Raw genomic sequence first — 13877 nt, 5'->3', positions numbered from 1 at the left:
ATAGTGATTCGTTCTTTGTCTCATCAAAAGGTCTAATAAAGATGTGCTCTAGGGATTCTTTTTACTCCTGTTCCCAGCCAAGCCATGAAAGTGGGGAGAACTGGCCCCCACCTGCCTCCAATGGACCTTACCCCTCTTTCTTGTCACAGGTGTCCGAGATCATGAGGAAATCATCATTGTGCAAACTCCTAGTCGGGAAATCATGCCTCACATCTGAACTCTTCCCCATAAGAAAGAAACTCCCTGGGACGCAGGACTGTGGCTCTCACACGAGCCAGCTCAGCGCGGGAGCCTGACCGACGCTGCTGCCTGGTGAACGGCAACTTCGATACAAACTTCCTTTCCCGGAGATTACTAAGGTTCCTGTTATTGTCGTCATCCTCTTTCGGTATGCCGCCCCCCCGCCCCAGAACTCCCCTGTCAAAAAGGGAGGTGGCTTGAAGTGGCATTTGCTCTGTAGGCTGGGACCAGGTGGAGGACCTGCCTGCAGTGACCCCAGAGCTGGGCAGCTCGGAGTGGGCAGCAGGGAGGAGCTGGGTGTTTCCCTGGGTCTCGCCTAGCCATCTGGCCCCCATGCCAGGGTGTGTGGGTGACGCCATCCCTCCTCCAGCCCCGAGCCCCCTACCAGTAATCCTCCGTGCTCCCTCCTCTGCTGTAGACGGGGCCCTCCAGCTCCCTGGGGTTGGGGAAGACGTTCTCATGCTGGATGATGATGGTTTTGATCAGCTCGTTCACGTGGGCTTGGCAGGACACCTGGTCATGGCCCTCAGGCACCGACATCAGCGAGGGCCCGAAGCAGATGGCGAGGTTGTAGGGGTCCATCATGTTCTCTTCACTGAACTGGGATAAACTGGAGGAAGAGGGAAAGGGGGCAAGCTGAGGAGCATGCGCACAAAAGCCCAGTGATCACAACTACAGCAGGCACCGCGGCAGCATGAACAGAAGGGCCACAAATGGCCACCTGCTTTTCTGGGCGTCAGAGCCCTTCCAGAAAAGTTCATGGGCGGGGGGAGAGAAGAGAATGACCGCCAGGACAGTCGCTCAGGAGCCCAGGAAAGGCAAAGCGGAGGTCCCTCCCTGCAGGTCTCACCTGTCTTGTTTCTCTAGCTCCCTGTTCAAATCTCCTTAGCCCCCATGCCCCCGATTCCCACCCACATCTGAGATCTTTTCCACCAAATCCCCCCCTGCTTGGAGGACATGCCACTCGGCAGACTGGATACGCTCCCACAGACCAACCCGCTGGGCTGACAGAGCAGACGGAGCTCCTTGGGCTGCCCTGGTAATGACACGGTCAGGAGACCCGGCTGTTGTGCGTGGTGTGCCTTCTTGCATGGCAAAATGATCCAATTATTAGGGCTATTCCATTCTAAGCTCTAGACTTATTTTAAAAAATAGCCAGCTGATGAGCTTTTGTATTCCATCAAGCCCGTGAATTTCTTTCTGGAACAGCTCATGCAATTGTTTTTCATTTCCATAATAGCCTCCTCTACTCTTAGGTTCAGGATTTATTCAGAAAAAGGTCAGCATGCAGTTCAGCTTCTGCTCAGGCTTCCCCTGGATGCAGCCTGAGTTCCTTCTTGGGTGTTTTATCCCAGGAACTCCCCACTTGCAGCCAGAAGCTGCTCTAGCCATCTCTCCAACCCTGGCCAAGGACCCGAGCAAGCCCTTCTGTGATGAGTCCCCGCTGGTCTCTGGCCAGGCACTGAAGGCAGGGCTAGCTCTGGATACAGCCCCGCCCCCAACAGTCTGCAGAACGGTGAGCTCTGCCAAGGGCTTCTGCCTCCCTTAGGGGCATCTGGACGGGATTCTGACAGATCTTAAAAGGAGACCAAAGCCCTCTCATGCTGAACCAGAGGCCAGGGACTCAGCTGTCTTCATCTGCATAGCTGTTCTTCAGAATTGGGCAGAGTTTATTTCTAGTGCATCCAGCATCCAGACTCAAATGACTAAGGTGATCTCTCTCTAACTCAAGGATTCTCTCTTCTAATAAAGATTCAGATATGTCCCCTGTCCTCCTTAGAGAATCACTGCAAAACAGAGGAGCTAAGCAATTGCCATGGCTGAGACTCCCTGCTCTCTTGGATTGAGTCAAATGCAGGGAGGATCGCAACGAGGGGTGAGTGATGGATCTCAGTGGCTGGACTGCTTCATAGGAGGTCTTAATGATTTAATTTTCAAAGTCCTTTCTGACTTAAAAGAGAGCAGAGATTCAGAAAAGGCAGGAAGACGTTTCCCAACCTACTTCTTGGTCAAATTAAAACCTGGAGAGAGAGAAGCGAGAAAATTACCTTGGGAACCTCAATAGGGGCAGCGAAGGCATGAGAAACCAAAAGGCTAGAGTTGTAGCTCTTCCCAGACTGGGCTGGTGCTGGTGTCACAGAGGGACAAGAAGGGGGAAGGCCTGTTTCTTTAGTGTGATCTGACAATGTTTTGGTGACATGGAAGGGAACCAGCAATTTCTAGGAAGCCTGGTGACCAAAGGGAAATAATCTCCAGCTCTGGAGTGTCCCAGGCTAAGCTCTGTGAGATGAGGAATCTTGTCCAGGCTTCCAAGGCAACAGACTGCTCCACTCCTAGGTGGCTGCAATGACCAGGGGCCAGAGAGGACATGATCCTGTGGAGTGGAGTCCACTTTTCATGGGTCCAGGTCCACTTCTTACTCCCTTTAAAACACAGGCCAAGAGCCTTCTCTCTCTACCCTTCTACAGTGGGAACACCTCAGTTTAGGAACTAAAGCCATGATTCTCAACTATTTAAGGGACACAGGCTCCTTCAAGACTTTGACAAAAACTAAAGCGTCTCTCCCCAGAGAAATGCATATATTGAGCATATAACAAATGCACACAATTTTGTGTATAATATAATGACACTAATAATCCTTATAGACTCTGCAGTCTGTACCTAGTATAAGACCTCAAACAATGCTTTTTTTTACTTTTAAAGAAATACTGGAGTTCCCGTTGTGGTGCAGCAGAAACGAATCTGACTAGTATCCATGAGGATGTGGGCTCAATCCCTGGCCTTGAGCAGTAGGTTAAGGATCTGGCGTTGCCGTGAGCTGTGGCATGGGTTGCAGATGTGGCTTGGATCCCGAGGTGCTATGGCTGTGGTGTAGGCCGGCAGCTACAGCTCCGATTCAACCCCTAGCCTGGGAACCTCCATACGCCGTGGGTGTAGCCCTAAAAAGCAAAAGACAAACAAACCACGTACAAAAACCAAAAAAAAAAAAAAAAGGGAGATATCTAAAGTGAGTAACACTGGCAACAGCTCCCTTTTTTTTTTTTTTTGGTCTTTTTGCCATTTCTTGGGCCGCTCCCAGGGCACATGGAGGTTCCCAGGCTAGGGGTCCAATCAGAGCTGTAGCCGCTGGCCTGGGCCAGAGCCACAGCAACACGGGATCCGAGCTGTGTCTGCAACCTACACCGCAGCTCATGGCAACGCCAGATCCTTAACCCACTGAGCGAGGGCAGGGATCGAACCCGCAACCTCATGGTTCCTAGTAGGATTTGTTAACCACTGAGCCACGATGGGAACTTTTTTTTTTTTAAGCTCTCTCTTTTAAAAATTGTTTTTCGGTATTGACTTCTCTACACGCCATCTCCTCTAAGGGCTCTATCCCTTTAGTTCCTGTCCATTGCACGAGGAAAGTCCTAATTGCTCTGACCGAAGCCATCCTCTTCTGCGCATCTTAAAACGGTTTGATGCAGTGGTTAGGAACACAGACTTTTTTGGGGGGAATGAGAAAATCAGGATCGGTGTGGGAAACTTGTTTTTTCATGATGTACTTTCTGGACTTTTTACTTATTAATGATGCACATTTGTATCTTTGATGACATTTTAAAAGATAAAACAAAATACCCCAAAGATGTTAGCGTCCAGCAGCCCTGCTTTTGAGTCCCAGCTCCATGGCTTACCAGGGCTACCATTTTGTTCTAATTCTCTAGTATCTTCAATGTAAAAATGGGGGCAGTGATGGGCTGTTGTGAAGATTCAATGAAGCAATAGATGCAAAGCACTTAGCACTGTGCCCGGCACATAGGTGATGATCAATGTATATATTTTCTGTCATTTTAATGTCCTGTGTGCCTCCGGACACAGGACTCTGGATTCCAGTCAGGGAATGGAAAGAGGGCTGGCCGACGTTTGGCAGTCACTGATTTCCAGGAGTCCGCCCATCTTCTCCTGGCAGGCATTATCTAACATGCTGAGGGCTTTGCATCCCTGCATCAAAAGCTTAAATCCTCAGGGAGAGCAGGAAGCTCTGAACAGACTGCTTTACACATATGACATTTCACTTAAAAACCTTCAACTTCACAGGCCCCAGAGGTTTGATGTGGCAACAACCCATAGACCACAGGTAAGATATTATGCATCAGGGTTGATTTGGGGTTTGAAAGGGATGAAGAGAAATTGTATTCTTCACCATGGCCCCAGGTGAAATGTGGGGTTGAGAATCTGTAAATCCATGGCTTAACAGATTTCCTCAAAACATTCCTTTTTAAATTTATTTTGTTTTTTAGGGCTGCACCTGCGGCGTATGGAGGTTCCCAGGCTAGGGATCGAATTGGAGCTACAGCTGCCTGCCTACACCACAGCCACAGGATCCGAGCCACTTTTTCGACCGACACCACAGCTCACGGCCACGCCAGATCCTTAACCTACTGAGCGAGGCCAGGGATCGAACCTGCAACCTCATGGTTCCTAGTCGGATTCTCTTCCGCTGAGCCACGACAGGAACTCCCCAGGACATTCCTTAAGAGGTAAGAAGTGGAAGGGGATTCTGGCTGACTCTTCCTGATGATCCTTCAAAGGCATTCCCTCAGCCTCCTGGCCTACAAGGCCACCCGCCCCCATCCTCTATGCTCCCCGCATCTATCAACCCGCTTGCCTTCCTCCTAAGTGGCGAATCCCACCTTCTCCCACCCCCTGGAGAATATCACTCCAACACTTAACCTTACTCTCTCCATCATCAGTTCTTCTCTACTGGGTCATCCCCACCAGCACACAAATGTGCAATAATACCACCCATCTTAAAAATGAAGTTCTCTCTTAACCCATATCCACACCAAAATTACTGTCCCATTCTCTTCTCCTCCAACCCCCTTTTTTTTTTGGTCTTTTTTATACAGCTGCAGGTATGGCATATGGAAGTTCCCAGGCTAGGGGTTGAATCAGAGCTGTAGCTGCCGGCCTACACCACAGCCACAGCAATGAGAAGTCCAAGCCGTGTCTGCAACCTACACCACAGCTCACAGCAATGCCGGATCCTTAACCCACCGAGCAAGGCAGGGATCGAACCCGCATCCTCATGGATACTAGTCGGGTTCGTTACTGCTGAGACATGACAGGAACTCCTCTTCTCTCCTTTGTAATAAAATTCTTTGAGGGCTGTCTGTACCTGCTGACCCTGATTTTCTGCTGCTTCTTCACCCCTTCTGTTATGGATTAAATTTGTCTGCCGCTCATCTCATTCATTTGTTGAAGCCCTTACCCTCAGAATGAGGGTATTAGGAGAAAGGGCCTTTAAGGAGATAATTAAGGTTAAATGAGGTTATAAGGCTGGGACCTAAACCCTACAGGACTGGCGTCCTTAGAAGAAGAGGAAAAGAGACCAGTGCTCTCTCTCCAAGTGTGTGCCCAGAAGAAAGGCCATGTGAGGATGCAGCGAGGTGGCCGTCCATCATCCAAGGAGAGAGGTGTCCCCAGAAACCAACCCTGCTGCCACCTCGATCTTGGACTCCTAGACCGAAGAACTGTGAGAAAACAAATTTCTGTTGTTTAAGCCACCTTGTTTGTGGTATTGTGTTATGGCAGCCTCGGCAGACTCACACCTTCTCTCTTTCTCCTCCCTGTCTTTTTTTTGCGTGTGTGTGCCTGCATCATGCATAAGTTCCCTGGCCAGGGATCCAACCAGAGCCAGAGCAGTGACAATACTGAGTCCTTAACTGCTAGGCCACCAGGGAACTCCCCCCACCCCCCACCCCGCAAAATGGTAAAATATATGCACCAGAAACTTACCATTTTAACCATTTTCTTTTCTTTCTTTCTTTCTTTCTTTCTTTTTTTTTTTTGTCTTTTTGCCTTTTCTAGGGCTGCTCCTGCAGCATATGGAGGTTCCCAGGCTAGGGGTCAAAATGGAGCTGTAGCTGCTGGCCTACACCAGAGCCACAGCAACATGGGATCTGAGCCACGTCTGCAACCTACACCATAGCTCACGGCAATGCTGGATCCTTAACACACTGAACAAGGCCAGGGATCGAACCCACAACCTCATGGTTCCTAGTTGGATTCGTTAACCACTGCGCCATGATGGGAACTCCCATTTTAACCATTTTCAAGTGCACGATTCAGCAGCACTTAGCTGACTACTATCCCACTGTACAGATCTACTGCATTTTGCTTATCCATCGTCAGCACCCCTTCTAGCTTGAACTGATCCCATCAGGATTTGCCCCCTTCCTCTCCAGCAAGACAACACTCCTCAAGGCCAGGGAGATCCATGTTGCTGATCCAGGCCTTTTCTTAGTTGACCCTTCATCGTATGACATTGGTTATCATACTCCTTCGTGAAATACTTTTTTTTTTTTCCTTTTATGGCCACACCTGTGGCATGTGGAAGTTCCTGGGCCACGGGTTGAATCGGAGCTGCAACTGCAGGTCTGCACCACAGTCACAGCAACGTAGGATCCGAGCCATGACTGTGAACTACACTGCAGCTTGCAGCAACGCTGGACCCTTAACCCACTGAGCGAGCAAGGCCAGGGATCAAACCCACATCCTCATGGATACTAGGCAGGTTTGTTTCCATTGAGCCACCATGGGAACTCTCCTCTTTGAAATATTTTCTGTGGCTTCTGGAACACTGTCTCAGTCCTTCTCTCACACCACCGCCCACTGCCACCTGCTCTGGGAGGTGTCCCTGAGCACTGCATATTAAAGAGCAACCCCCCACGTCCACCCCTCACACTCTTCAGTCCCCTAAACTGCTTTAATTTTCTTCACAGCCCTGAGCCTCTAACATATGACATGTGTACTTATTACTTTTGCCTGTCTTCTGCCAATTCTATGTGCTATGTAGGCTCCATGAGGGCAGAGACCTTGGCCGTTTGGTGTCATCTTCGATAGCCGGCAACTAAAACAAGGCCAAGCACACGGTAAATGCTTAATAAATACATGTTCAATAAATACAAGAATACATGCATGAGCATCTGCGATCTCTAAGATAATCTGGCCACAATTCTACTGGTCCATTTGCAAATAGAAATTAAAACCCTCCTTGTGAACGTCTGAAGAGAGCAGTGCAGACAGAATCTTTGCAAACCAGGAGGCACCTAAGATGGTGAGGTTTAAAGGAAGGACTCGGCTTTTCTGGAAAACAGTGGGGCGTCTTAACCATGAGAGAAGCACCACTCAGTCCCTCTTTTAGATTATGAAGCAATATGTGAGGACATAGAGTGATGCTTCTTGGACTTGCATGTGCCTATGACTCACCAGGGGACGTGGTCAAAATACAGATTCTGATTCATAGGTCATTGGGGGTGGGGTGGGGGAGGGGCCGAGAGTCGGCATTTCTAACACTTTTCCAAAAGATGTGGATGCCACTGGTCTGTGGACCGCCCTTGATTAGCAAGAGACTTTTAGTATTTTAGACGGTATTGTCTGACATCTGAAGAAATCAGGTTGCAAAAGGCAAGCAGCAGAGCCAGCTGTAGTGAGGGGGGCTATCTACACTTGGTGGTGGGGCAAACACCCACTGGGGAGTCAGATGCTGCGGCAGGCAGTCTCTACAATGAACCCCCTGGTCCTGCCTCCTGGTAATCACGCCCTTGTGCGGTTCTCTCCCTTTGGGGGTGGGCTAGATTGAGTGACTCACTTCTAGTGAATGGAATACGCCAGAAGTGCTGGGATGTCACTTCTGCGATGAGGTTCCAAGGACTGGGTGCTGTCTTTCTCGGTTGCTCTCTCACTCTGCTGCTTGGTTGCCAGCTGCCATGTCACAAGCAGCTCTATGGTGAGGCCTATGTGGTGAGGAACTGATGGAGGCCTCTGGCCAAAAGCCAGCCAAGAAAGGAGGTCCTTAGAGCAACAACCGGCAGAGAACTGAATCCTGCCAACACCACGTAAGCGAGCTTGGAAACAGATCCTTTCCCAGTTGAGCCTTCAGAAGAGCCCACAGCCCTGCTCCCAATACACTCACTGCAACCTCATGAAACCTGGAGCCAGAGGTCCCCCAGCTAAGGTGCACCTAGATTCCTCATGCACAGAAACTGTGACATACTAATAAATGCTTACTGTTCTAAGTTGCTAGGTTTTAGGGTCATTTATTACATAGAAATTGATAATCAATGCAGATGCTAAAAAAAATATAATGTTACTAATTAACAAGGCCTGCTGGACAGGTAGATACCCAAGGTTCATACAGTGGATTGGATACTAGCTCCAAAGATATGTAGGAACCTGGTCAGGTCCACGCAACATAGTGCACCAAATAAGGAAGATATATATATATATGAGTTTTGGGGGTTCCTTGAGATGGAGGATGTGTACAACCCCCCAAAAGATCATGGCCAGAAATAAAGTTCACACATCCTCAGGACCTATAACAACAAAGGAGAAGGGTCCTAAAAGTCTGGGCCCAGCCCGAGTCTTCACAAAGAGCTACCTACTAACTCTGCCTACACCTTCCTGCAAGTGCATATTTATCACCCGTCACCTTCCCATGCAGGCAGGTAGTTTTCCCTATCCCCTGTGTCCTGCACCCCACTGATTATTTTAGGAAACACTGTGGTTATCAATGCTGCATCTTTTCAATGACATACTTTGATAGCAAGTTCATCTTTTTTTTTTTAACCAGAAAAAAAAAAGCAAAACAAAATTCGTCATTTGGATTGGTGCGCTTTCCCACCAATTTGATAGTGGCCACGATCTCAGCTCTTATGATGCCTGCTCTGTTGTCTCCTCCCACCCCTCCACTCAGCAGGAAGGAAACATGGGGAAGAGAACGAGGCCACTGTGCTTATTTATGAACATGGTCTCCCCAGGACCTGTCTGCTCTCCTGCCTGGTTACCCAGGACCATCAGGCTCCTCGCTTGTGGGGAGCAGACTAGGCTCTTTGAAGGCAGGTATTGATCCATGAAGGTAGACAAGGCTTGGTGGCCCCGGGGTGACCGAATGAGAGTCATTACCAAAGTTTATCTCTGGGCAGCATGTGAGTGAGTCATAAGGGGCTCTCAACCAAAGGCAGTCGTGGTGCTTATTCAGAGCTTGGCTGATGAATGGTGCAGGCACAGCCACGTGGAGGCAGCACGCTGCAGGGCCGGGACCCTCTGTCGCTCTGCAGGGCCAGCCACAGGGCTAGAGGATGGTGTGGTGGCCCCAGAAAGGTCTCAGGTGGGGGCTGCTAACTCAGATGCTTTTAGGGTAGGTCAAGGCTCCTGAGATGGCCTCTGAATTTGTACTTCTTTGAATTAGAGACCAGTCCACTAGGAAGACTCTTCATTTTCACAAAGATATGAGCTAAAACACCCTAGTCCCTTGATTTATTTATCGTTTTCCCTTTTTTAAATAGATTTGTGCGTCTGGAGAAATGTTCCTCCACTATATTAAAAACTACAAAGCACGAGTGATGATAATAGCAGCTGAATTCAGCCTTGACACTGGGGAGTTCTGAGGAAACCTGGGGACTGAAATGGGGAGCCCTGACCACCTCACCTAGGCAGCAGCCCTTCTTCCACAGGGAACTGCAGCCACATGGGCGTGCAAATCCCATACTGCCAAAACTAGGGATTTTTTTTTTCCTTGCATGTTAGGGCTGCACCCGTCATATGGAAGTTCCCAGGCTAGGGGTCGAATCAGAGCTACAACTGCTGGACTATGCCACAGCTACAGCAACGTCAGATCCAAGCCGCATCTGCGACTTACACCACAGCTCACGGCAATGCCAGATCCTTCCAGGCCAGGGATCAAACCCGAAACCTCATGGTTCCTAGTTGGATTTGTTTCCACTGCACCACGATGGGAACTCCGGGATTTTTTTTTTTTCAAGAGAAACTAAAAAGTGAGGTTTTTTTTTTTTTTTAAAGAAAGTAAAACCTCCCAATATTCAAAGGTTTCAATGTTTCTAAGACAGTGGACTTAAAGGGAAGATATCTATGAACCTTACCTGGCCACTGGATTGCCCGTTTATAAACTGTAGGCTAGGCCACTGCAGGAGATGCTGTAGTGAAAATAATGGGGACAGACAGAGGTGCTAAAGGGAGAAGCACTGCAGGTTCTGGTCTGTTGTCCTTGCTGTCCCGTGGGGACCCCCATGCCTGCCCTGGGTGAGGACACACCGCTTAGCCAGGGAGAAATGCCCTGGCCAGGTCCAAGGCCCCTGTGGTCCTCAGATCCCTCTTCAAGCTACACTCATGCCCTGGCTGATCAGCTACCATCAGTACTGGAGGACTCCACACGGATCCTCCGCCCCACGTTTCTTTTCTGAGCATCTGATTCCTGTGATCAGCTGCCCACTTACGATCTCTACCTGGAGGGCGGAAAGGTTCCCCAAGTTAACACATCCGCATCTCGTCCTGATTCCCTCCCTCACACCTTGTCTTCCCAGCTCCATAAACGGCATCACGACTTCCCTGCTGCTCATGCCAAAAATGCAGAACTCCTCTCTTTCCTTCCATACTATGTCCTCCCCATCAGCAGGGCCCGTCGAAGCTCCGTTCCAAATAGATCCCAGACCTGACCATCATTACAGCCCCAGTCTAAGGTCTAAGCCACACTAGGCCCAGCCAAGACCGTCCAATAACCTCCGGTGAGGTGTTCCTGCTTCTCTCCACGTTCCTCTATAGTACTTGTCCCACAAAGCAGCTGGCGGGTTTTTAAAAATACCTAAAAAAAAAAAATCACTTGTTGTATAGCACTGGGAACTCTATCCAGTCACTTATGATGGAGCTTGATGGGAGATAATGTGAGAAAAAGAATGTGTATAGGTATGGGTAACTGGGTCACGTTGCTCTACAATAGAAAATCGACAGAACACTGTAAACCGCTATAATGGAAAAAAATAAAAATCATGTAAAAAAAAAATCAGATTACAACTCTCTTCTGCTTACAACTTTCCCAAGGCTTCTTCAGATCCAAATGCATCGCTGCCATGACTTTCGGGGCTTGGTGGCCTTGATGGTCCCTGGACTCTTTCCTTCACTTCATTTAGGCGGCTGCTTGGCCACGTCCCCCCAGAGAGGGCTTTGCTGCCCACCCCTCTGCAGAGTCTCTCCCTCTTTCGCCCCTGCCCCCAATTCCTTAACTTATATTTTATTTTTCTTCTAAGCGCTTATTGCTACCTGACGAGTCTATTATGGTCTGTGTGCTCTGCTGGAACATGAGCCGCGTGGTATCCAGGCTTTTGTCTCATTTCACAATATATTCTTACATCCGACAACCATGCCCAGCACGTAGCAGGTGTTCAGTAAGTATCTGTTGTGCTGGATGAATCAACAGAGGTCCCTATATCAACATCCCACGGCCGAAGCCAAGGCCTGACCCGGTGGCTCCCTGGGCCATCTACTCACTGATTGAGGAAGGCAAAGAGGTATCTCATGATAATCAGAGTGGTTTTGGGCAGGACCAGGAGGACCTTCCGGATGTGTAGAGCTCTCTCCTGCAGGTTGTCCATGGCTGAAAGAAGAAAGCTGTGTGTTATCCTCCACGGTGACTGTGATCTCAGGGAGTAGGGGGGTCAGAGAGCCCTGCGTAGCAGCAGGTGCATCCCAGAGGGCAGCCAGGTCAAGTCCACCTAAGGAGCTCCATCGCCGTGGTGCCCTGGGCGGGCCCATGGGGGCTCCAGGTACTTCACCGAGGGTGGACATAAGGTTATGTGCTCCTCGGGCCCAGAGGGGTTGGTAATAATCCCCCCGGCATCTACCATCCTCTTATTACGGCCTCACAGACGAGGAGCTGGCCGGAATCATGGTGACCGATGGACACCCAGTCTTGCAGGGTTGCTGTGTGGGGAGGGGGGGGGCTGCGCAGGTCCTATGCTGCCTGTGCCTCACCTCACCCTGGGGATAAGTCTGGCTTATCTCTCCGTCCCTTATGTGCAGTGGGGATGAGGAGAATGTGGCCAGAGCTCCTGTGTAAGCAAGGATATCTAAGGAGAAAATCGGAGAACTTTCCTGATTCTTGTGCTGTGGACAGATTAATTTCAGGTATGGCCCCAGGCCTGTGCCTCCCTCAGGGCCAGCCTCCCCACTTACACAGTGTAGCAGGTAGATGTTGTCATTTTCTACTAAAGCCTTTACGTGAAAAAGAAATGGGAGGTACTGGATCAGGAGCACCTCTCAAGGGGAGGGTTGGGCAGTCAAGGTCTCTTGCACTGTCTTGACAACCCCCATGCACTTAGGACGCTCCACCTAGGCCCAGTCCTGGAAAAAGACACGGATGCACGAAGCATGCATAGAGTCAGGCACCCACAGAACTCATTTCCACCAGGACTCCCACAAATAGTGGGTAAACCAGTAAACAAGAGAGCGAGCCTCCTGAGTGCTCTGGGCCTCTCTCTCAGAATAACAGAGATGGGGAGTTCCCACTGTGCCTCAGTGGTAATGAACTTAACTAGTATTCATAAGGATGCAGGTTCGATCCCTGGCCTCATTCAGTGGGTTAAGGATCTGACATTGCCATGAGCTGTGGTGTAGGTCACAGTTGTGGCTTTGATCTGGCATTGCTGTGGCTATGGCGTAGGCTGGCAGCTATAGCTCCGATTCAGCCTATAGCCGGGGAACCTCCATATGCTGCAGGTGCAGCCCTAAAAAGCAAAAAAAAAAAAAAAAAAGGAATACTGAGATGGACAGTGCTCAGGGCATATAAGCAATCAAACTGGAAACTCGGGGGACATGAAGACCTGGCTGATCTGGGAAGAAAAGCTTTTCTTAATTTCAAAGGCATTGCCTCCTCCAGCCTCTGAAGCCAGCATTTCAATGGGGTCCGCTTCCAGGATGACTTAATGTTATAGTCCAAGTTTCTGTGGACAGCAAACGAGCGGGTGTCCCAGTGTAAAGAGCTAAACAAAATGGCCAGAAATAGCTTTCCGAGACCCAGATTTTGGAGAAAGAGGCAGAGCATCTCTAAGGTAATCCACTTTATCTAAAGATTAAGTAGAGACTGTCTTTCTCTGGGAAAAGATCCTATTTTGAATGTGCAGAGAGGGCTTTTATTCCTGGAAGAACACATATTAACACATCTAGCAGGTAAACCATGCCATATTTAAAGTAACACGTAGGAAATGTGTGTAACACTTATGTATTCTCCTTTTGGATCATGAAAAGCACAAATACTAATATATAAGCTTCCAGAAGCTAAAAAGGACTGTGTCTTACATATGGACATAAATGCAGTTGACTGAAGAAAGATAAGACCTAGCAAAGCAAATGAGTTTAAGGGGGATTAGAAAGAAAAAAAGCGCAGTTCCCGTCATGGCTCAGTGGTTAACCAATCCGACTAGGAATCACGAGGTTGCGGGTTCGATCCCTGGCCTCGCTCAGTGGGTTAAGGATCCAGCATTGCCCTGAGCTGTGGTGTAGGTCACAGATTCGGCTTCAGATCCTGAGTTGCTGTGGCTGTGGTGTAGGCCGGTGACTACAGCTCCGATTAGGCCCCTAGCCTGGGAACCTCCACATGCTGCGGTTGCGGCCCTAGAAGAGACCAAAGAAAGAAAGAAAGAAAGAAAAAAGCCATGAGTTCTGACTGGTGGTCCAGACTCTTCCTGAAAAGTCACTTTCTCATCGCCTGGTATGGGTGAGAGCAAGGACGAGAACCTCACTGAGGACAAGGAAAAAAGGAAGACATTACTGTAGAGCTTATGAGAATAAAAGAGCCTGTGGAA

General features: G+C 49.2%; 1 protein-coding gene across 9 annotated transcripts in view; it reads right to left on the bottom strand.

Annotated features, from left to right (window-relative positions):
- Positions 1–13877, bottom strand: part of SRGAP2 (SLIT-ROBO Rho GTPase activating protein 2) — a 276234-nt gene that overhangs the window by 17675 nt on the left and 244682 nt on the right. For 8 of the 9 annotated variants that reach the window (XM_047752470.1, XM_047752469.1, XM_047752471.1 and 5 more), the window contains exons 17-18: positions 11566–11671; positions 626–850 (exon numbers count right to left, since the gene is read on the bottom strand). In XM_047752470.1, the coding sequence (XP_047608426.1) occupies positions 626–850; positions 11566–11671 (331 nt within the window). Of the gene's footprint in view, positions 1–625; positions 851–6808; positions 7133–11565; positions 11672–13877 lie in introns of those variants that run through there. The other variant, XM_047752477.1, reaches the window with a different exon arrangement.

The sequence above is a fragment of the Phacochoerus africanus genome, chromosome 11 (assembly GCF_016906955.1).
Source record: "Phacochoerus africanus isolate WHEZ1 chromosome 11, ROS_Pafr_v1, whole genome shotgun sequence".
Taxonomy (NCBI): domain Eukaryota; kingdom Metazoa; phylum Chordata; class Mammalia; order Artiodactyla; family Suidae; genus Phacochoerus; species Phacochoerus africanus.
Note: the sequence above shows the minus strand (reverse complement) of the source record. Positions and strands in the feature narration are given on the sequence as shown.